Here is a 21,541-nt window from a genome sequence, read left to right as displayed (position 1 = left end):
ACATTTAAGCGGCACAAACTGTAAAGATAAGGTTTAAATACTCCAAAATGCATACAAATGGATAAGTCACCTTAAATAGTTAGGTAGCTGATTTTGATTTGAACAGGCCTCGATGCATGGAAAGACAGTAAGAAGAACCCTCATGAACCACTTCACTGAAAGTTCACCGTAGACTGAAGAAACTGCCAAGGTAGTTTTACCAGCTGGTGATTGATAATCATAAGAAATTGAATCTTCTAGTGAAAGAAGGAATGCAGTGAGGACTTTGCTTAATTTGACAACATAATGTTTCCAATATCCATGATATTCCGTATTAGTGTCTTTGGCATCTGAAACTAGCTGATACAAATTTTCTTGCACAATTAAGTCCTTGCTATGCTGCTTGTACTCCTGAAGCATGAATGCAGGTGCACAAAAACTGTTTGCAAATTTGTGTATTCTCCCATTCTCACATAAGAACTGCAAATTATTCAAATTCCCAAATCTGGACAATAGTAAAGGGCGTCACAACTAAGGAATCATTTTGCTTAACCACCCAAACAAACACACACCCCCAAACAAACAATTGGGTATAACTGGTCCTTTTAACTGTGTCTTAAAAAGAGGTTTAAACTTATCAATTGAAATCAAATGGTCCGGAGAACGTTGTTACTAGTTTGTGTGGAACCAAGAAGCAACAAAAAATATTTCAGGTTTATTCCTCTATATCATAAAACATAAATTCAAAAGCCAAGATTTATCCTGTAAACTGTTTAGAACTGATCACTAGAAAAAAATATTTCTCGTTTTAGAATGGAATATATTGAAAAACACTGGTAAATACAAAGGAAATAGTCCTACGTGCACACATATGCTGGCCAACAAACAAAGCGCATATATATATATATATATATATATATACACACACACACACACACACACACACAGTTGAGTGAGTATGATATCTACCAAAAGATAGACTGCAACAAAAAGGATACACAGACTCTCTAAGAACCTCCAAGGAAAGTACATGGAGCAGCAGAATTCCCCCAAAAGCATCCTCCCCTCTGCAAAAATATTGAAATTAAGATATTACTTGGGCAAAACATAGAGTGTGCAAATAAGAGTAAAAATAAACATCGGATTGCTGTTTCAATCATGATTTGTACTAATATATGATACTATGGCAAAAATACATCAAATCGTAGATTGTTAAAAAAATAGAACAACGAAAACTTAATGTGACAGGAAATACAGTTTACTGACTAGATAAATAAAGCATCGTATTACAGGAATAGTATGTTCACTTGACATGAAACATGTGCTTCAAAATGCAGCACTTTGAAACAATATAAAATAAACTAATTCACTCTGGTACTTGATGGCATGTGTTTGCCACAAAAGTGGGAATCACATGATCAAGGGGAGGGGAGGGGAGGGAGTGTTGTACCCATGCAATTAGGACAATGCTGCAACAGGTTCATATAGACATGGTTTCGAATTTATATGTCACCTGACTGCACACTCACAGACACAAAAGATGAGCATGTATAAAGCAGACAACGCCCACTGGTACACATTCCAAAAATATGTAAATTTTATTACTGATTTGCTTAATAGCTACAAGTGACTTTGTCAGACTAGATAGATATACATAATAAATTTAACTATAACATCTTCTTACTGCTTTATAAATAGCAAACCGCAAGCAAACAATCCTGGTCAGCTTAGGAGTTTAAGATACAGAGGCATATATATATATATATATATATATATATATATATATATATATATATATATCAAAAAAAACAGAACCAGATAAAGCAATAGAACAATTCCGTGTACTACCTATCCTTGGTAGAAAAAGAAGAAATCTTTGCTTTTAATATGTTTGCCGACGGAAATCCAAGTCCGTCCAAGAGAACTTCAAGTCCCCCAATACTTCTAAAATGATTTTGACCACGCGGGTTATTTACTAATGCTGATCGAAGGCTTGTTAGTGTCAAACAATAAAGCTCTGTATCTGTCTGCTGTTCTTTCATACTCAACCTTCGCATTACTCGCAATAGCTCTGAAAATAAGCACATCCCATAAGTAAGCAAAGTATTGTAGTAGGAAAAACTATATCTAACATAAAATTCTAGAAGAGTTAAAATGGAAAAAAAATCCTATCCTACAATAAGAAATAAACCTTTCTTCGAACTTCAACGTTTTCATCCCAAAAAGGTCAAACTACGAACCCTAGAATCAAATTGTAGCTGCACATCTTCTAATATATTTAATAAATCGTATCTCGTGCAGTTTTACATAATCCACTAAGAACCATTTGTACATTTTCTGGGTTCATAGCATTAGTTAATGCCGCTTACATATCAAAGAGATGAAAATAGTATAAAGTATTAGTGATCTTGCTCACGAAATCTTTTGCATTAATATTCCATGTTAGAGTTAGCCTACTTATATAAGAGTATGTTCGGAATTATTAAAGAATATTATTCATAACAATTCTAAATATCTTATTAGTGTTTAATGTTAAGTAGTTTGTGCTAAATAGATGAGTGATCGAGTGCATAATAGGTAATGAGTTTTAGGAATTTAATCTAGGTGAAATGACTAATTAGCAATTACTTGCTTTAAAAACACTAAAACTTAAAAGGCTACTTGTAGTATGAAAAGTAACTTTATTTGGGACTAGCATGTAAGTAAACAGTGATTGTGACAACATCATCTTTTAAGAAGCCTTATTTCCAAGTGCAACCTCGAGACATTTAGCAAAAAGAAGCACATGTACTATTCTTCCTTCATAAGTAAATGGTCACAAAACTTTAAACATACAAATGAGATCTCAGCAAACCATAAGCGGCCTACCTTACCTACTAACCAATTTAGTCCCCCAGCTTCCATCACTGAAATAACTGCCTTTTGATGCCAACGAATTCTTGCTTCAGAGGGAGCTGTCGTCTCACTAGAAGATTCTACTGACTTTGAACCACCCTTCAGGAAACTAAACTTCAACATACTATAGTATGGTTGGGAGAGCTCGTAAACATCTGAATATAGATTGATAAAGCTACAAATTATTAAGACAACATGTCTAAGTAAAGTTTGCAGAAACGATATCTTCTCTAGGATAAAGCTTGATAAACTTTCATCTGCTGAAAGCGCACTGGTGATTGTTTTGAGCTGGACAACAGCCGCTGCAATAATGAAAAGGACACCACACATTAAACACCATTACTATGACATGGGCAACCACACATCAGCAGGCTGCTGGCACTCTAGGTAGCTGTGACAACATCATAACTATGATCCCATGGACATCATATTCTATTTGTCGCAAATGATATGTATTTCAATTTCGCGGACAAGACCCCTGTTTTCTCAATTAAAAATAAGTATTTTATAATCATCACCTAAACTAGTTCGACACCTTACAAATAATATAAGAAGTTAATTATACTAGAAACATCTATTTCTCATGCAACCTAACTAGACCCCTGAAAACTAGAGCCACTAAAAAAAGAGGCCAGAGCATAAAACTGTGATTAGCTAAACTTCAACTTAAATACTACAAACTATGTTCCGCATTTTCCCCATCATTTCCCATATAGTATGTCGAATATTATATATTAAATCATCAAACAAACACATAACGAAGTAGATGACTGTATATGAAACCTGAAAGAAAAAAATATAAGAATACCTTTCATCAATGCTGTGAGTTTTTGAATTCCACCATAGTAACCAAAGACTTTGCAGTTGTGCATTGACCTTGTTACAATAGTAAGAGCATCCAAAATGGGGAACCCTTCAGATGTAAGAGTATAGCTAGTTACATTCCCTAACCGTTCGGTGGTAGATATCGTCCCGCTCAAGTTCACCGATGTAACTAAAAAGAAAACAATGAAAGTCTTCTGAGAAGATATTATAAGCTAATCAAGAAAAATGATCTAAATATACTATGTAAATAAAATGCAATGAATAAGGCTACTGAGATCTACCAGTCAAGAGATTCATTTGATTAAGCATAAAGAATGTACCTTCTATTACCCCCTACCTCCATGTACTTAAAAATTCCAGATTTCATCCTCAGTTGACCATTTTTATATATTAATGATAATGTAAATGTAAACTAGATCTTTATAGAATATAAGAACAGGGATTCAGAGATATGTTTATGCTTCTACAGCAACAATGTTTGCCTATCCCTAAAGGAAACATAGAATCTATTTATCTCATAAATTAGTCAAAGAAAACTGGGTATTGGAAGTCCAATACATAATGAAACTAAAACAACAAACCACACTGCTCCTATCTGAATTATCCTATTTACTGCCTCATGATTGAACTTGCAAAATTACAATATTACAATATGTTTATATTGTAACAAATTTGTACCATTTCTATAGGTGAGCAAAGAGAGTCAAAGATACATCCAATCCTTTAAATAAACTTCATCCTAGAAGTGGGCTAAATTGGAAATATAGCAAACAATAGAACATTTCCATAATACCAATTACCAATTGGCACTCTTGTCTTTGCTATAGTCCTTTATTATTCATGCCCCCAATTGAGACAGTAGATGGGGAGCACGTAATAGAAATTGTCTGCACCTATTTTAAGTCTAGTGCACACAAAATAAAGTTATTTTACTTTACACCATGCCTTAACTCTACTTCTACCTTCTGTTCATCAAGAGAATTCCACAACCAAAACTTCTATGGAGAAAAGTAGGTTCTGTGTATAAGAAGACCAGATAGTAGAAAAGGTAATGTATGTCTATGGATACCTAACAAATTATTTAATTGGTATTAATTACCAAAATTTCTGAAGATCTTCGCCAAACAATAAAGTTTCAAAAGATCTTTCAGTTGCTGTCATTGTCGCAACAAAACACTAGCTATATTGACTTTAATGTTTCATTCCAACTCAACGTTGACAGTTCTGAACTAATCTCATTCTTTTCCGCTACAGAATTGTTTCAAATCTATTTTTCATTATTTGCACATAGCAGTATCTGGGAATAAAGCTTGGTGCAGCGTTTAGGGTTACTGAAGAACTCATCTGTAACAGCTACTGATATTATGTTTCTTGGCCACAGAAAAAATGGCACATAAAAGGGGGGGTTTATATTGAAATTACCACTTATTGCATTCAATTGTCTCACCTAACGCATCGTTCACAACCCCCATAAAAGAGCATAGTTATGTTAGCTTTGCCAAATAAACAAAGAATGGAGTCACATATACCCAATTTAGAATCCCAACAAAGAGGGAAATGAGACTAACAATAAATTAATGATAAAGAAAAGCGGTCCCCCAAATTGAACATGAGAATTTATATCGTCAAGTGCCTTCACATGAACCCACATAACAACAAGGCCAACTTACATTCTGAGACTATGGCATTTATATGTGTGATTTCTTCGATTAAGGTTATGGTAATTTCAGCAGGGTGACCAAAAGAACAGCCAAATATCACATCATCATGTTGTGAATATTCTGCTGGTGGGAAGGCAGGTGAAGCATCCCCCTGGGATTGCCTTAGATCTACCGGCTTCCAATTCTTGTACACAATTAAGAATTGCTTCAGAAACATAAGAAAGAACTTCTTTCTCTCCACCTAAGACCAAGCAAAAGTAAAACATAAGAATGGCAAATCGTGGCTCGGGAGAATAACAAAGTTAAAAGAGGTAGCTGACTACAATTGCAATCTGAAAAATTAAAATTCTCATGTGCCGATAATGAAGAATATAGTTAAAAAATTATATAAATTACATATAAAATAATAACATTAAAAGAATCTCCAGTTCTCATATAATGATATATAGCTAACATCTTATGATCCAACAGACATGGCTTTTCACATGAGGACAAATAAGGTTTGTGAACAGAGGAAAGTGTAAAGACAACAAGTCAGACTGATCTTATCAAAAATAAATAATAAGTTAAACAACTTAAAAAGGACATTTTAAATATCTTGAAGACTCAAAATTGTCAATAAAAACAAGAAATACTATCACGCCAGAAGGCCAGTAAGAAATTGTGAAGTAATCAGCTCTCCTAAATCCTTAAAAGTCACATACTTGTGCGTGGGGGTAAAAACCAGACAACGGGCAAACAAACAAAAAAAATTCAGAAATATCAAGGATGAGAAGGTTGGAACCCTAAAACCCGAGACATATCCTTAAAACCGCTCTAAATTATGATAACACGTTGGCTTAGCTTTCTAAAACGTAAGGTACAAGGAGGCCTGAATTAAAACATATATTATATTCAAAAAATAAGAAGAAAATCATTAACACCGTAGAGAAATTGATGTGTTTGTGTGGCCTTCATAAAACATATATAGTGTACTCAAAAAGAATTAAGGAGAATATCACTAATAATAAAATAATTTTTAGTACTCCGACAATCATTCTTCATAATATAACATGACAATATATATACACACACACAGATAAATACCTTATCGAGGGCATCATTGTACCTTCCCCAAAGTGTACTTAAAATTGCTTCATCACCAATTTCACTGAAACATAATAGTTTGGGCATCTTAGTGGTATGTTATTAATGTTACAATCAATTGAATAACTTGATTACGCATTTAATAAAGAAAACAATAGAACTTAACAAAGTCTTTACAGCGTGACTATTATCTAACCCATAAGAAAAAAGAAACAATCTACACAGGAATTTTTATATCATACAACTACTTTTATTTGATTATGTCTACCTACCATTTAGTTAAGTACAAATGAATCCTGCGAAAACCAAAAATATGACATCAAAAATTGCAAGAAAATTTAGCAAATCCATGGAGAAAGATATGCATCAAATAAAGGAAATCATGTCTTCTATGAAATTAAGAATACAGATCAATAAATCAAACAACAAGGTGCCCTTTCTCAGGACAACATGCACCCCGCATATGTTGAAAACTTAAAATACACATAGGAAGTTCAGAATTCCAATACCCCATCTTACGACACCTCTAGATGTATGCAACCAGAACCATTTAAGTTATTTGGAAAAACAAATTTCAATACATACTGATAAGCAAACCTGAAAGTATTCAAAACTGCCAAACTGCATTTTTTTTTTTAAGTATTTAAATATTCAGCAAGTTATATTGAAAAAACTTTCTCACAACTACTTATGCTTTAGGGAGCCCCGTGTATCAGGAGGATTATGTCATCTATGTCTAGTCAGCTAGACTGATGCCCAGTGGGCATTTAATTCCAAAGGCTGCAAAAACCAATTTGAGCAAAATGTCTAAACTACTGTTACATCCCAAAAAAAAAAATCTGCAAAGGAACAGCCAAATGACCTAACAAAACTATTAACCAAGTAAGGAACGATGCAACTGGACTAACACTGATAAGGTTATACTCCCTCCGTCCCACCCAATTGTTTACATTGGGTTTGGGCACGGAGGTTAAGAAATATGTATAAAGTAGTGAAAAAGAGGAAGAAAAGTGGGTGAAGTGGTGGGACCCATCGATTTTTAATATATAAAAGAGAGATAGGGGAGTAAAAGTAGTGTGAAAAGGAAGGAAAAGTGATAAAGTGGTGGGACCCATTAACTATTTTGGGAAAGTTTTGTAATGTAAAGAAATGGATGGGACGTCCAAAAGAGGTAACCGTAAAGAACCTGGTGGGACGGAGGGAGTATCTTGCGTAGTCATCAGGCAAATACTACACCATTCTCTGACCCAAAGGAATGATCCGATGAGCGACCACTCGTCAGTAAAGTATAACATGAATAAGCCCCCTTAGTAAATAATAAAACATCAAGGGTTATACCTGAAACAGATTTTTGGACTAGGAGGTGGTAACCTCCCCGACCCTACTCCAGACTCTGAAGTGTAACCAGTAGATGACCTTCGGATAAGGTCAGCAACACCCTTTACAATGTTCATGCTAGCCCCCCAATATTATCCAACTAGCAATACGTCAAAATCCAGCAATTGACAGATAAAACACCATCACAGGCCATCAACTTGAGTTTTGCTCAATCAATACCTAAACATGGAAACAAAATATATGCAGGTAAAAAACAAATCAAACACTCGTAATTAGTACATCCAAGCAACTCTACAGGACACTGTCAATCTTAGTGAGTAAGATCAATTAATTCCTCCAACTTACACTTATATAACCATGAATCAAGTACAAAGAAACAACAAATAAAACAAAAACTTATCGATCCGGTAGCAATTCAATTTATCAAAAGGCGAAAGCCATATTAACTTACAACAGTGACTTAATTCACATATCATAATCTGTAAATAACTATTCAGTTCAGTAAAGACGGAACGGAAAATTTCATCGAAAAATCGTATTCAGTTGCACTACTCACAGACATAAACTAACTTATACATAAATCAAATCAAGTTACAACAGGAACTTAATTCACGCATCATAATTTGCGTACACCGAACGAAGTGTCAAACAGCAGAAAATAAGTTATCAATTCACCAACAAACGAACCGAAAATTCATCGGAAAATCGAATTCAAATACATTACACACTGGAATAAACTCAAACAAACTAATCTATACTTGTAAACGATAATCAACTGTAGGCTCGGTAAAATACATACGCCGATACGCGCGCACGTGTTAATTGAGTCAATGATCACGATTAGATGAGTAGAAACAGATGAAAGATTAAAGTTATACCTGATCAGATCGAGCAGTTGAATTGTGTGTAGAAATTGATATGTGAGATATGATTTATGAGATAGGGTTTAGTGAGTATTGAGATCTGAGAGAGAGACAGAGAGAGAGAGCGAGAGAGAGAGAGTATTTGTGTGTATTCTTCAATGAAGCTTCAACGTCTGCGAGGAGATTAAAGTTACAACCCGTCACACACGCATGTCATTTTATTTTTTTTGTCAGAGTGTCATATTATTGTTGAACCGAACTGCTATTGACGGAAATATTATGAAACAGTATGAGATTTCAAAAAATATATAGTCTCCAAATTTAATAATGAAAATCGCAGAGAAAATTAAATATATTTTATTTGAAATTGTGCAAGTTAGTTTTGAAGTTTCAATAACTTAAATTAATGAAAAAAGTCATGAATTTTATATATATACTTTTAATATAAATGCAAATTATATATTTCAAATTCATTCTGCTTAAACAAATTCACAAAATTTGAACTTTTTAAACAAATAAAAAACATAATAATATCATTTTGTAGTTATAATATTAATAAAAATAAAACGATTGACACAAACATATATTAGTTAAAATTCTAAATTTTGGATAATTTTGAATCATCTAATAATAACTACATAATGATTTTTATAATAATTTTTAATGAAGATCAAGGATAATTGCTCAAATGAATTAATAATTAAAAATACACATAAATGTATCACGTTTAATAATTATTTGTAATGATTATATCAATTTTCATATTACACTATTATCCACGTAATTGTTTAAATAATACATTTATGATACGTAATATTTAATTATAAATGGGAAAATTTTCAGGTCTAAACATTAAATTCAAATTCAAAAAATCTTAATTGACCTTGTAAATGGGATAGAAAATATAATTCATTTTTTCTTCTTAAAAAAGTAGGAATAGAATGTGACAGTTCACTAAAAATTTCTTTTATAACAAATTATATATTAAGGAAAATTGATAACTTGACACAGAAATAAAATAATAATTCTCTCTCATGTCGTTGGGCTTGAAAAAAATTTTACTAAATTAAACTTTCAACAAGTGAGATGATAAAAATTATATTTGTATGAAAAAAATTAAAAAGTCATGATATTATAATAACTCACGATTATATTTAGGGGTGTATTCGATTGAGATTTTAAAGAATTATTTTTCATTCATAAAATTTGAGAGTATTCAATTGCGATTGTTAAATTCCATTAAAATCTTGAGATTTTTAGATTGGATTTTAAGTTATACTACAAAATTTAGTGATAGGTTTTAAATTATATTTTAAAATCCGATGAATTGTTTAAAATTCAATAAAATCTGATGTTATTCAAATGTTAATATTTATTTTTAGGTGCATAAAATGATGGATTTTGTGGGAGTTCTCGTTATATTTTAAATTTTTTGAAATCTCACTTAAAATGTATGAGGTTTTGAAGTATTGTGTGTTTAAATTCTAAAAAAACTATATAAATTTTACCGCATTTTATCAAGAATCCGCACAAAGTCAAAAACATATATAATTCATCAAAATCCATGTATAAAAAATAATTCATTAAAATCTCAACCAAATACATTTTTTTTTGACTTCTCGAAAAAATTGTTTTGAATGCTAAAAGACTATAATATAGCCACAAAAAGAGAAGAAGTTTTACAAAATATCCCTAATCTTATAATACAAAATGTTCTTTTTCTAATAAAATATTATGCGGTTAGTGTGATACTATTATTTTGAAATTATTGTAATTAAAGCCACCATGCACGTGAGAAGTAGAATTTTTTATTATTTTGAAATTATTATAATTAAAACCAACCATGCAGGTGAGAAAGGTGAGAAGTATAATTCTCTATTTGTGAGAAAATGGTTCAAGTATTCTAATGAATATATTAATTAGTTAATAAGAATTTGTAAAATTTTAATTTATTTTAGTTAATTTTATTTCTAACAGAGTGTCGCGAAATCAATATAAGAATTTAATGAGTTACTTACGGGGGTGTATTTGATTGAGATTTTAATAGATTGTTTTTAGTTTGTGTATTTTAATGGATTGTGTGTGGTTTTGATTTTATGCGGATTCTTGATAAATGTCGCAGAGTTTGTAGGATTTAAGCACAATGCTTCAAAATCCCATTAAATTTGATGGGATTTCAAAAAACTTAAAATACACCGAAAAATGCTACAAAATCCATCATTTTATGAAATGCAAAAAAATTCATCAGCATTTGAATACCATCAGATTTCAATGGATTTTAAAGAATCCCAATTAAATACCATCTGATTTTAAAACATAATTTAAAAATATCACCAGATTTTGTAGCATAACTTAAAATCTCAATTGAATATCTCAAGATTTTAATGGATTTCAAACAATCCCAATCGACTACCCTCGAATTTCATGAATGCAAAAAAATGCTTTAAAATCCCAATACAATACACCCCTCTTAAAATCCACTGAGAAATTTTTTTAGATCTTGACATGACACTCTTAATTTTTTATAAAATATATTTAGGAATGTGTTTCATGTCAAGGTTTGAGTCTTAAATTACATATTTTGAGATATTATTTTAAATTTACATTATCATTAATATTATGAATTTTAAATAAAAGATTAATATGATATTATATATAAATTGTTATTTAAAATCATAATTTAAAATAAAATTTAAATTATATAAATATCAATATATTATTCAAAATTCTAACCAAATATATCCAAATTCGTAAAATCCAAAAAACTGTTTTCCACTCCAAGCTAAACATCTCCCAAAATCTCTGATAAACTTTTCCTCTAAAGATACTCAAAACAATATATACATATCTTCACAATAATCGGGATAATATCTGTATTAATATCCAAAATATTATATTCAAATTCAAAATTTTCTAATACAGCAATAATAGAATGTATTTTACCAAAACACCCTTGGTATACATACAATGCCGCTCGTGTTATTCTCCCAATCCGACACGGATTTGTACTTTCCAACAAAACCACGATCCGGACCCACACCCCCAATACGCAATCCCAGCCGTTGACGCTGACAGCTAGAGATCCGGCCACATAGGATTTTTCTAAAAAAACACCAGGCCATTATGGTAATTTAGGAAAAATATTTTCCACCCTTTTCTCCATATATTTCTCCTCTCTCCCTGACAGTCTCGCTGGTCTCTCCTGGCATAATCTCTCCGGTCAGCGCGTGCACTCTACTCTCTCCTTTTTGTTCACTTGTGCTCACATATCACCCTTGACAGTCCCCATTGTTGCCGGAATATTCCTTTTCCGGTAACGCGTAGGGCCAATTTAACCGCGAAAAAGTTGATTTCACTGTCAAACCCTCTTGTTTAAGCTAGGGTTTAGTTTCCTGACTCCGGTGAAATCTCCGCGAGAATTTCGGCGAGTAATCACAATGGCTACAATTAAAAAAGTATTTATCACTGAAGGAGACATCTCCACCCTCTTAGGAAGGTCCTTACATATTTATTTATTGTTTATTAAATATAATGGGTATTGTATATGTAATGTTCTGTTATTTCTGTTATTCTGCTAGTTCTGGTATTCATTGATTTTAATTCTGTTCTCTGTTGTTGATTTTTGAAGGTACTCTGGAACGACAATATTTGCATTACTTCAAGAGGTAGCTCAAGTTCCGGGCAAGAAGTATGATTGGAATGAGCTGGTGAAGAATTCGAACACCGGAATAACTAATGCTAGAGAATACCAGATGGTCTGGCGACATTTGGCTTATCGTGCGCCGTTGGTTGAAGAACTCGATGATCAGGAGGTTGAACCTCTTGTAAGTCTACCGCCTTTTTGTTACCTTTGATTTGGTGGTTGCAGAATGTTAACATTTGCTTGTATGTGTACGGTTGGTTTGGTGCTATGTGTAACGCTTGTATTTAATTTGAACTCGGCTTTGTTGCCATGCTTAGATCCAGGCAATTTGTTGCTCGATTGTCAAGTATCGATACTTTAGTTTTTACTTAGTTTAATAACTTTATAAATATATGTCGTATTTAATATTGTTGATGTTATGAATGCTTCATATGTGGAAATTTGTATTTGGGCATATTAATGTTTTCAGTTACTGATTGTTCCGAATCGCGGTGATACTCATTGATTTGAGCACATTGCGCATATTATTTAACTCATGAAGTTTAATTTTACCAAGGAAATTGTTTCTATACTTCTCTTATTTTAATTTGCTCAACTTGTGCATGCTTTATATGCGGATAATTGTATTTGGTCAAATTGGTGTTTCAATTATGGATCAGTCCGGATCCCGTTGTACTCATCGATTTCAGCAAAGAAAATTGTTCTTTTTCTGTCTAGGATGATGACAGTGATCTGGATTGTGAATTGGAAGCTCTGCCAACTGTAACGGCTGATGCTTCTGCTGAGGCTGCAGCATGTGTTAAGGTATATATTTACACTTATTCTTTATGGTTGACTGACAACCCTGTCATAAAATATCAGAAAAGTGGTAGTAATGATGATCTGTAATTATCAGCCTTACAAATAACTAAGGTAAGTTAAGTAAAAGTTCAGTAGCAGGTGATTCTTTTCTTCCGGTCATAAAAATCATATCAAAGACTAATTGCAAAAGAAACTGTTTAAAAAAATGTCATTGTGTTGGACTTAAACTCGAGTGATGGTTGTCCAACTAATACTGGTTTTTCTGAAGATTGGCGAATGCTTAGAACTGATGCATGTTTAAGATTTGTGTCAATTTTCCACCGTACAAATGTGGCATTGTTACTGTATAGTGGTTTCCATGGTGATCATTTGTTTCTTTAGGTACTGATTGCTTCTGGTATGCCAAGTAACTCTACTCTACCAACTGGTTCTACAATTGAGGCTCCATTGACTATAAGCATACCTAATAGACAACCAGCTAGAGGTCCTTCAGCAAACTCACAGCCTTCAACATTTGTGCACGGGACAAGTATTACAGTTCCAGTTTCTGTTCAGAAACAGCCACTGCCTGCAGTTACACCTGCTACAGCTGCTACACCTGCCACAACTGCTGAAGGATTGGAAAGTGGAAACCTACCTCCTCGAAGGAAAAGGAAACTATGGACTGATGCGGAGGATTTGGAACTGCTTGCTGCTGTAAAAAAATGCGGCGAGGGTAACTGGGCAAATATATTAAAAGAGCAATTAATGAAAGAAAGAACAGCTTCACAATTATCTCAGGTTTTTGTCTTAGCTTATCTTCGCTTAACTTGTTAATCTATTTATTTTGCCGCCATAGAATTGCTGTTACTTGATAGAGTTAGCTTTCTTTCATTTTGAATATATTTCGTGTTTATTAGGCTCTTCATTTTGTTCCGCCTCGTCTAACTGTTCGTCTTTAGACTCTGTTCATATAGGCTGCAGTAAAGTTTATGTGTATATAAATTTATGCATATTATAGAAGATATATATTGTTAGACCTCCTATAAAGTATTGTCTTAGGATTGACAAGAATGGTAATTTAAAGTTTTAGTGAATAATTTACTCTTTAAAAGCCCCAGTTCCTGCTTCAAGTACTCATATTTTCTCAATGAATTTTTGGCTGAAGGAAAAAAGAAACAAATAAAGTACATACTACAGAGGAATAGATAGTGTAAAATTAACATATTTGCCAATTCCTAGGCCGCTTGAAGTTGTTTATATATTTTGCCATTTAAAAAGGGCGCACAATGTTTAACTTGGATGTATTAGCCATTGGAGAAATCCAATGCCATTTTTCTTTATGCTAATCTTTGTTTTCAGTAGCTCATGACTATAGTTATTGCTAATTTTAGTTTTTATGTCAGTTGGAATTTGGAAATGTTGTTGCTTCTTTACTTCATATGTTCTAAAGATCCTTGAATGGAGTAATACTTGTAGCAAAATAAATGTTTCCTTTTTTATTGCATTTCATATGATTGCAATCATCTGAGTTTATGAGCTTCTCCTAATTTTAATCGAGTTTGTCTACAATTGGATATATATTTTGGGTAGAAATTGACATGTTGAGACTATAAAAAGTGACACTAATTTAAAAAAATGAAAAGAGTTGTGTATTGCTTACGGAGTTTATGCAACACTTGACACATGCAGAGATGGAATATTATTAAAAAACGCAAGAGAAACTCAAGTTTGCCAGGTGGCGAGGGCAACTCAACTTTAGGAGGCAAGGGTAACTCAAGTTCAGGAGGCGGCGCACAACTCTCTGAGGCTCAACTTGCTGCTCGTCGGGCAATGTCTTTAGCCCTCAACATGCCTTTGACAGATAAGTTGATGGCTTCTTCCTCCCGTGGTAATTCTATCTCTTACTCATAATTAATGTATTTAATATAGCAAAAGAAAACCATGTAACCAGATGAAACTTAAATAGGATGATTGATCTTAAGTAAGCACTGTCTTGAAAAGTTCAATAGAAGTTCACTTAATATCTAATTTATCAGTTTGCACATATTTATACTTTGTACATAACAGCTCGTTTGTAAATATTGATTTATACTAATATATATATATATATCCATTGATTTTTTTAGTTGGCGGGACGTCTAACATGAATCAAAATGAAAAATCTAAAGCGGATGGAGCACAACAACGAACTGTTGTACTGGGGCTTTCATCTCAATCTTTGGTCAACTCAAAGGCCCATTCAACAAAGTCCACTGATGAAATGGTAAAAGCTACTGCAGTTGCGGCCGGGGCTCGGATTGGTAATCCATGTGAAGCCATGTTGTTAAAAAACAATGGAAGCTCATTACCGAGTAATGTACACTACATCCGAACAGGTTTAGCAAGCACTACGCAGTCTACATCTTCTAGCGCTCTAAATGATCCGAGACAAATTCAGAAACCAGCTGGAGCGACAAAAAAATTGGAAGGCATACTACCCAACTCCGTTGATGGTGGACAAGTACCTGTGGATAGGGATTAGAAGAATTCTAGTGTAGGTGTAGTTGGAGGTGATATGATAGTTTACTTGGAAGTATAGTCGGACTTGGATTGAGAATTCAAGTCTACATTTGATATTGGGACTATCTAGCAAAGGTAGTTCTTGTAAAGTGGTCATATGAATTGTTGGTTTTTTCATTTTATTTTATATTTAAGTAGTTGGAGATTAGACCTTAATTTTTGGTAGTTCTTGTTTAATTTTTTAACTCTTGAAGTTAGATTTTTATATTAATATATATCTTTATAGACAATGATGACATACCAACCAAATGGGGGCAGGGATCTCAACTTACAAACCTTCTTCTTAGAAAATTGTGAGAAACAACATATCAACTTTAATATCTTTGAAAAGTCAATAGAGAAAAAATAAGTCTTTCTTAGATGAACAAATTAGCAGGCCATCTGAGGGTGTTGCCTTTATTATACTGAAACATTAATACCTCAAATATTGCGATTTGAAAAAGTAACTCGGTTTGCTAGGGTTAAGATCTAGCGAAAAATAAGTTAATAACTCGTAATAGGTAGCGGTACCGCATTCTCCGCATCTCCATTATCCCGTGTTAATAAAATTATATTTGAGACTATTTATTCTGATTCTATTATTTAAGATATTATTTGTATTTTTTGTGAAGTCCGAAATTTTTTCTCGTCTTTTGACATAATATGTGTTAGATATAAAAAAAGTAATAGACTCTTAAGTAATTTCTCAACTTGTTTTCGCTTACATTGAAAATTCTTTAAGACATAATAAACAATTATGAAATCATTCAACTCTATGATAATTATTTTTAATATATCTATATAATATTATATAAACTAATAAGTGAGATAATAATCAATAATTAATATTTCATACATGATAATTCATTATTTATTTCTTCAAAACGACGCCACATAAATATATAATGTTAAATTTGAAACATATAACTATTACATAAATTCATCTCTCAAACAATATTAACTATGATACAAAAATTCGGCGATAAAATAAATAAATATTATAATCATCCATCACAAAAAAATATATATTATCGTTATTTTATATCATATAAAAATTACTACATATAAATTTTAATAAACTTATCATAAAATTTATGTAACACCAAAAAATTGTGATAACAAATTATTTATGCCAATTTGATAAACATATATTATGTAAATAATATATTTATGACTATCTATTTAATTGATAAAATTTGGTTAGATGATTTTAATTAAAATAAGGAGAGGCTTGTTTGTCTGTGTTAATTAATATAATATGTTAATTATTAATCTAGTTTCGAGACTGCTTTTTAATGTAATATGACTCAATTTTTTACTTAACTTTATCTTGTAAACAATTATTTAAAATTTTTTAGTCCCATTCAAATATATTTATAGTTTAAATATTTAAATCCAAATAATATAAACTCTTGAAATTAATATAAATATTTCTTTTTTTGAAAAATATAAATATATCTTTCTAAATTTATTTAAATTATCGCATACTACAATTTTGATTAATTTTAGTGTTAACATCAAAGAACTTTGTGTATAGCCAAACACTACCTAACTCAATAGCAGCCAAAAGCAAAGAGTTCAGAGTTTAAAGTACAGCCGTCGCTCACAGAAAGAGCTAATGGAGTCGTCAATTCTACACACTTGCACTACAATCTATACACACACTCATACATCTTCACTCACTCTCAGAAGCCCATTTTTTCACTTATCAAAACGCACCCACAAGATGCGCATTTCGCCTCAGTCTCTAACAGTGTCTTGCACTGCCCATAAGAATGAGGTGGAGCTGAAAGAGAAAGAAACGAAGTTGTGGGGCGGGCGGTTTGAGGAGGGGGTCACTGATGCGGTGGAGAGGTTTACGGAGTCGATATCGTTCGATAAGGCGCTTTATAAGCAGGATATTATGGGGAGCAGGGCTCATGCGACTATGCTTGCACACCAGGTGTTTGATTAATTGACTGTAAGAGGGTTTAGTACTATGTGATTTGATGGAGTTGGGAATTTGGGGTTTTTGTTGGTGCTCGGTTTGGTGGGTAGGTGAAAAGTAAGCGTAGGGCGGTCAAGACTACATTTTTATGGGTTAAGCGTGGTTATATATCGTAGTAAAATAGATTGAATGAATTAAGTCATAGTTGTGAATTAGTGTGATAATGATGAAAATGCAGGCATAAGAGCCGGGACTGTGAATATTAAGCGATAAGTAGAAGTTATGAACGTGATCATGTTATTGGTTGTTGTATGACTATTTGTGCAATGGAGGATGTGCTTACGATAATTAGCTAATTAACTACTGTTGCAAATTGTTATGGATTAGGAAGAAGTTTATTTTGGGCATTGTGTTAATTCCTCTGATTTTGATGTCTATATTCGTTGTAAGTTTGTATTAAGCAGAATATCTCGTTTTGTATGTTTATAGGGATTAATTGAAGCAGGCGACAAAGATATAATTCTTAAAGGTCTTGATCAGATTGAGAAGGAAATAGAAATGGGTAAATTTGTGTGGAGGACTGATAGGGAGGATGTGCACATGAATATTGAAGCTGCTCTTACTGATTTGGTTGGTGAACCTGCAAAGAAGCTTCACACTGCTAGGAGTCGAAATGATCAAGTTTCAACTGATTTTCGCCTGTGGTGTCGAGATGCCATTGACACAATTATTTCTCGCATCAAGCATCTTCAGGTTGTATATATGTACATGCCTTACAAGAACTTGTGTTGTTAGACAGTTCACTGTGTGTCTGTTTGAAATTATCCTATCAAATATATGATTATTTTCTGATAGTTTTGGATGTACTCCAGTATATTAAAGTTGCATATACCCCCCCCCCCCCCCCCCCCCCCCCCGAATAATTATGTAGGTATCCGGTATCCGACTATGACCTCTGGTTTGTCTAACTGGTCACAATAAACATACCTTATCTGGATGTCGGCGTATGCATTTCACCAAGTCTTGACATTATTCTCTTAAAACGCAGTCTGCACTGGTGATCCTGGCTAAGAAGAATGAGGGCCTGATTGTTCCTGGTTATACACATTTGCAGAGGGCACAACCTGTGCTACTGCAACATCTCCTTTTAGCATATGTTGAGCAGGTCTGAATTTTTTGCGGACAGAAAATAAATTTTTTTCTTTATTCATTGTTGCTGGCTTGCTGTACCTGCAGAACAATTTTATTTTACTTTCTTAGTTCCCACTTTCACTCTTATGTTTATAGTAACTATATCATAATCTCATCATTCAACCTCTGTTTTATACATTGACCAAAGCCTTAGAATAATAAGTTTCTTTGCAGCTTGAACGTGATGCAGGACGTTTACTAGATTGCAGAACTCGACTTAATTTCTGCCCTTTGGGTGCATGTGCATTAGCTGGTACTGGCCTTCCCATAGATCGATTTATGACTTCTGATGCTTTGGGTTTCAGCGCTCCAATGAGGAACAGGTACCAAACCATCCTTTTTAAATCCTTACTATACGATTACATGGGTATTCTTGAATATTCAAAGAAACAAAAGTTGTATTTATAATTTCTCTCCATGTCTCAATCGCAAATCCCACATAATATATTCAGTGCATTCTTCTGTTTATACATCTGCTAGATAACTTTTCCAAAGCCATTCTTCATTACACTTTTGCCGTGTTGCTTGTTGGAAACCATGTTATCTCAACTGTGGTGAACGGAGTTAAATTACTCTTCTTTCCTCATGTCTTGTGGATTTGTTATGTGTATGTACGTCTAAAGTGTATGGCTGTTAATAACTCATGTTTACTTGAATAGCATTGATGCAGTTTCAGATCGAGATTTTGTTTTGGAGTTCCTTTCATCTAATTCCATCACTGCCATTCATCTTTCTCGGCTTGGTGAAGAATGGGTATTGTGGGCATCAGAGGAGTTTGGCTTTATAACTCCTAGTGACTCTGTATCAACTGGAAGCAGTATTATGCCACAAAAGAAGAATCCAGATCCAATGGAACTTGTTCGTGGGAAATCTGCTAGGGTTGTTGGAGATCTAGTTACCCTTCTTGTTTTATGCAAGGGACTTCCTCATGCTTACAACCGTGATTTACAGGTAGGTCTTTGTTTCCCATAATTTCATAGTGGAATTTCATTGAGTAGTTTTGAAGGGGTTCAAGCTAAAATCAATTACCAATATATCAGCATCCTCCTGCAGGCGACTTCGTATTGTATTCTGATGCTCCATGCTTTATGTTATCGCCTGAAATCTTCAGACATTATTTTATGTTTCTCCTAAACCTGCATACAGTTAGCTTCTTCTCGACAATATGTCAGATGTCATCTCAAGTCTATCTACTTCTTTACTTACAGGAAGATAAGGAGCCTGTATTCGACAGTGTCAAAGCAATCATAGGAATGCTTGAAGTGTCGGCAGAATTTGCACAAAATATTACCTTCAACTCAGAGAGGATACGTAATGCTTTACCAGCAGGCCATCTTGATGCAACTACACTTGCAGATTATCTGGTGAAGAAGGTAAGTCTTTTAAGTGGTTTTCCATATATATATATATATATATATATGCCTACTCTCCTAAGCCTTTGTGCAACTTTCTTGCACTGAGCTGATTAATAATCTGAAAAAGTTGCCACATTTAAATAAAAGGCCTCCCCCGGGCTTAAGTAACTTTGTTCATGCCGATTAGCTTGGAATCACAATCCTTGCAAGTTTCACCTTGTAAAAATACCTAGATTACGAAAATATGAAGTTAGAAGTTTCTGGTATGTGGGAAGTGTCTCAGACACATGATATGTAGATTGAGAATTGATACTTGAATGGGACGTACCGGAGGACATATTTCACAACAGATAGCATGTGACAATTTTTCTAAGGTAATAAAGTGAGGCACAACTGACTTAAGCTTACATGTACCGAAAATATCATTATACAAGAGATGACTTGTGATATTTCAAATGGTTATTCTTACAAGTACTATTCATTCCAATCAATAATACCTGTAAGCTAAATTTTGTAATATCTATAGCAAGCACTGAGCTCGGAAGTTTAATTTTGATCTAATGAGTCATGACACATGTGTTTAAATTCGTTATTATTATTTTGTAGGATATACCATTTAGGACCTCTCATGATATAGTTGGAAGATCTGTTGCGTTGTGTGTATCCAAAAACAGTCAGCTTCAGGACTTGAGTCTTGATGAGTTGAGAAGTATTAGTCCAGTTTTCGATCAAGATGTATATGAGTATCTTGGTGTAGAAAATTCAATCAAGAAATTCAGCTCATATGGATCTACAGGTTCAGAATGTGTTGCTAGTCAAATGGACTACTGGATGACAAGGCTCAGCATCAACAGCAATGCATAATGTCTTGCAAGGAATCTGTATTTGAAAGGCTTGCTTCATGCTATTACATGTGCAACTACATAATTGCCGCATCAAGGACTAGCTAGAACTGGTAAAGAAAAGCTCAATTTTCTGTGGCCCACCACAAAGAATGTATTATGGAATGAGCACAGAAAGGCATATACATTGTTTTTTTCCGTTAGGCTTAATCTATCTTCTCATCTTTAAAGAGCCTGTTGTAACTGTTGAAAGAATTAGAGAATATGATGTGAAAAAATTTATGAATGGTTGCAACTTCAACCAGCTTGCTGGGACAAGTTATCAAGTAGGAAAAATTATGAGCAGAATGAATTTTTCATTAAAATTTTAAAGCGCTTTTTGTGAACAGTCTGTCTTGTGGATTTTTCCCTGGGCAAGTAAATTGCTGTCTTCAGTCTTTTGATGGCAAGACGAGTCTACAATGTTTGACAAATTTAATTTCCAGAGGAAATAAGTAATTCTCTGTTTAAGTTTACGTCAGCTTTGAGCTTTCTATCCCGCAAAGCACGTAGATCTATGTACTTTTATTTCACCATAATTATTGATGAGATATTCATGTTAGGTCAATAATATTT

General features: G+C 33.3%; 3 protein-coding genes across 4 annotated transcripts in view; 2 read left to right on the top strand and 1 right to left on the bottom strand.

Moving 5' to 3' along the window:
• Positions 1 to 8,854, bottom strand: part of LOC108218091 (BEACH domain-containing protein B) — a 28,364-nt gene extending 19,510 nt beyond the window's left edge. The window contains exons 1-9 of one of the 2 annotated variants that reach the window (XM_017391012.2): positions 8,663 to 8,854; positions 7,785 to 8,003; positions 6,447 to 6,510; positions 5,370 to 5,601; positions 3,683 to 3,868; positions 2,853 to 3,176; positions 1,828 to 2,050; positions 978 to 1,046; positions 71 to 484 (exon numbers count right to left, since the gene is read on the bottom strand). In XM_017391012.2, the coding sequence (XP_017246501.1) occupies positions 71 to 484; positions 978 to 1,046; positions 1,828 to 2,050; positions 2,853 to 3,176; positions 3,683 to 3,868; positions 5,370 to 5,601; positions 6,447 to 6,510; positions 7,785 to 7,900 (1,628 nt within the window). In that variant the 5' untranslated portion in view covers positions 7,901 to 8,003; positions 8,663 to 8,854. Of the gene's footprint in view, positions 1 to 70; positions 485 to 977; positions 1,047 to 1,827; positions 2,051 to 2,847; positions 3,177 to 3,682; positions 3,869 to 5,369; positions 5,602 to 6,446; positions 6,511 to 7,784; positions 8,004 to 8,662 lie in introns of those variants that run through there. The other variant, XM_017391013.2, reaches the window with a different exon arrangement.
• Positions 8,855 to 11,796: 2,942 nt separating this feature from the next.
• On the top strand, positions 11,797 to 15,788 carry LOC108216277 (uncharacterized). Its single transcript, XM_064092694.1, has 6 exons — positions 11,797 to 12,143; positions 12,276 to 12,471; positions 13,008 to 13,094; positions 13,473 to 13,871; positions 14,763 to 14,961; positions 15,200 to 15,788. Exons 1-6 carry the CDS (start codon positions 12,085 to 12,087, stop codon positions 15,592 to 15,594), a joined length of 1,335 nt encoding a protein of 444 aa, XP_063948764.1. The 5' UTR covers positions 11,797 to 12,084; the 3' UTR covers positions 15,595 to 15,788.
• A 1,342-nt stretch (positions 15,789 to 17,130) lies between these two features.
• Positions 17,131 to 21,312, top strand: LOC108215593 (argininosuccinate lyase, chloroplastic). The gene is made up of 7 exons (XM_017388098.2): positions 17,131 to 17,553; positions 18,028 to 18,291; positions 18,587 to 18,703; positions 18,904 to 19,052; positions 19,389 to 19,680; positions 19,938 to 20,102; positions 20,691 to 21,312. Exons 1-7 carry the CDS (start codon positions 17,230 to 17,232, stop codon positions 20,946 to 20,948), a joined length of 1,569 nt encoding a protein of 522 aa, XP_017243587.1. The 5' UTR covers positions 17,131 to 17,229; the 3' UTR covers positions 20,949 to 21,312.
• Positions 21,313 to 21,541: the final 229 nt, after the last annotated feature.

This window comes from Daucus carota, chromosome 4 (assembly GCF_001625215.2).
Source record: "Daucus carota subsp. sativus chromosome 4, DH1 v3.0, whole genome shotgun sequence".
Classification (NCBI taxonomy): Eukaryota; Viridiplantae; Streptophyta; class Magnoliopsida; order Apiales; family Apiaceae; genus Daucus; species Daucus carota.
The sequence above is the reverse complement of the archived record's forward strand: the minus strand, read 5'-3'. Positions and strand labels throughout refer to the sequence as shown.

Excerpts from the sequence above, each read along its gene's own strand:
- LOC108216277 (XM_064092694.1), top strand. The coding sequence starts at position 12,085 with ATGGCTACAATTAAAAAAGTATTTATCACTGAAGGAGACATCTCCACC. Across the intron at positions 13,095-13,472 it reads AGGCTGCAGCATGTGTTAAG|GTACTGATTGCTTCTGGTAT; the intron begins GTATATATTTAC and ends TTGTTTCTTTAG. Across the intron at positions 14,962-15,199 it reads GATGGCTTCTTCCTCCCGTG|TTGGCGGGACGTCTAACATG; the intron begins GTAATTCTATCT and ends TGATTTTTTTAG.
- LOC108215593 (XM_017388098.2), top strand. The coding sequence starts at position 17,230 with ATGGAGTCGTCAATTCTACACACTTGCACTACAATCTATACACACACT. Across the intron at positions 18,704-18,903 it reads TTTTAGCATATGTTGAGCAG|CTTGAACGTGATGCAGGACG; the intron begins GTCTGAATTTTT and ends GTTTCTTTGCAG. Across the intron at positions 19,681-19,937 it reads CTTACAACCGTGATTTACAG|GAAGATAAGGAGCCTGTATT; the intron begins GTAGGTCTTTGT and ends CTTTACTTACAG.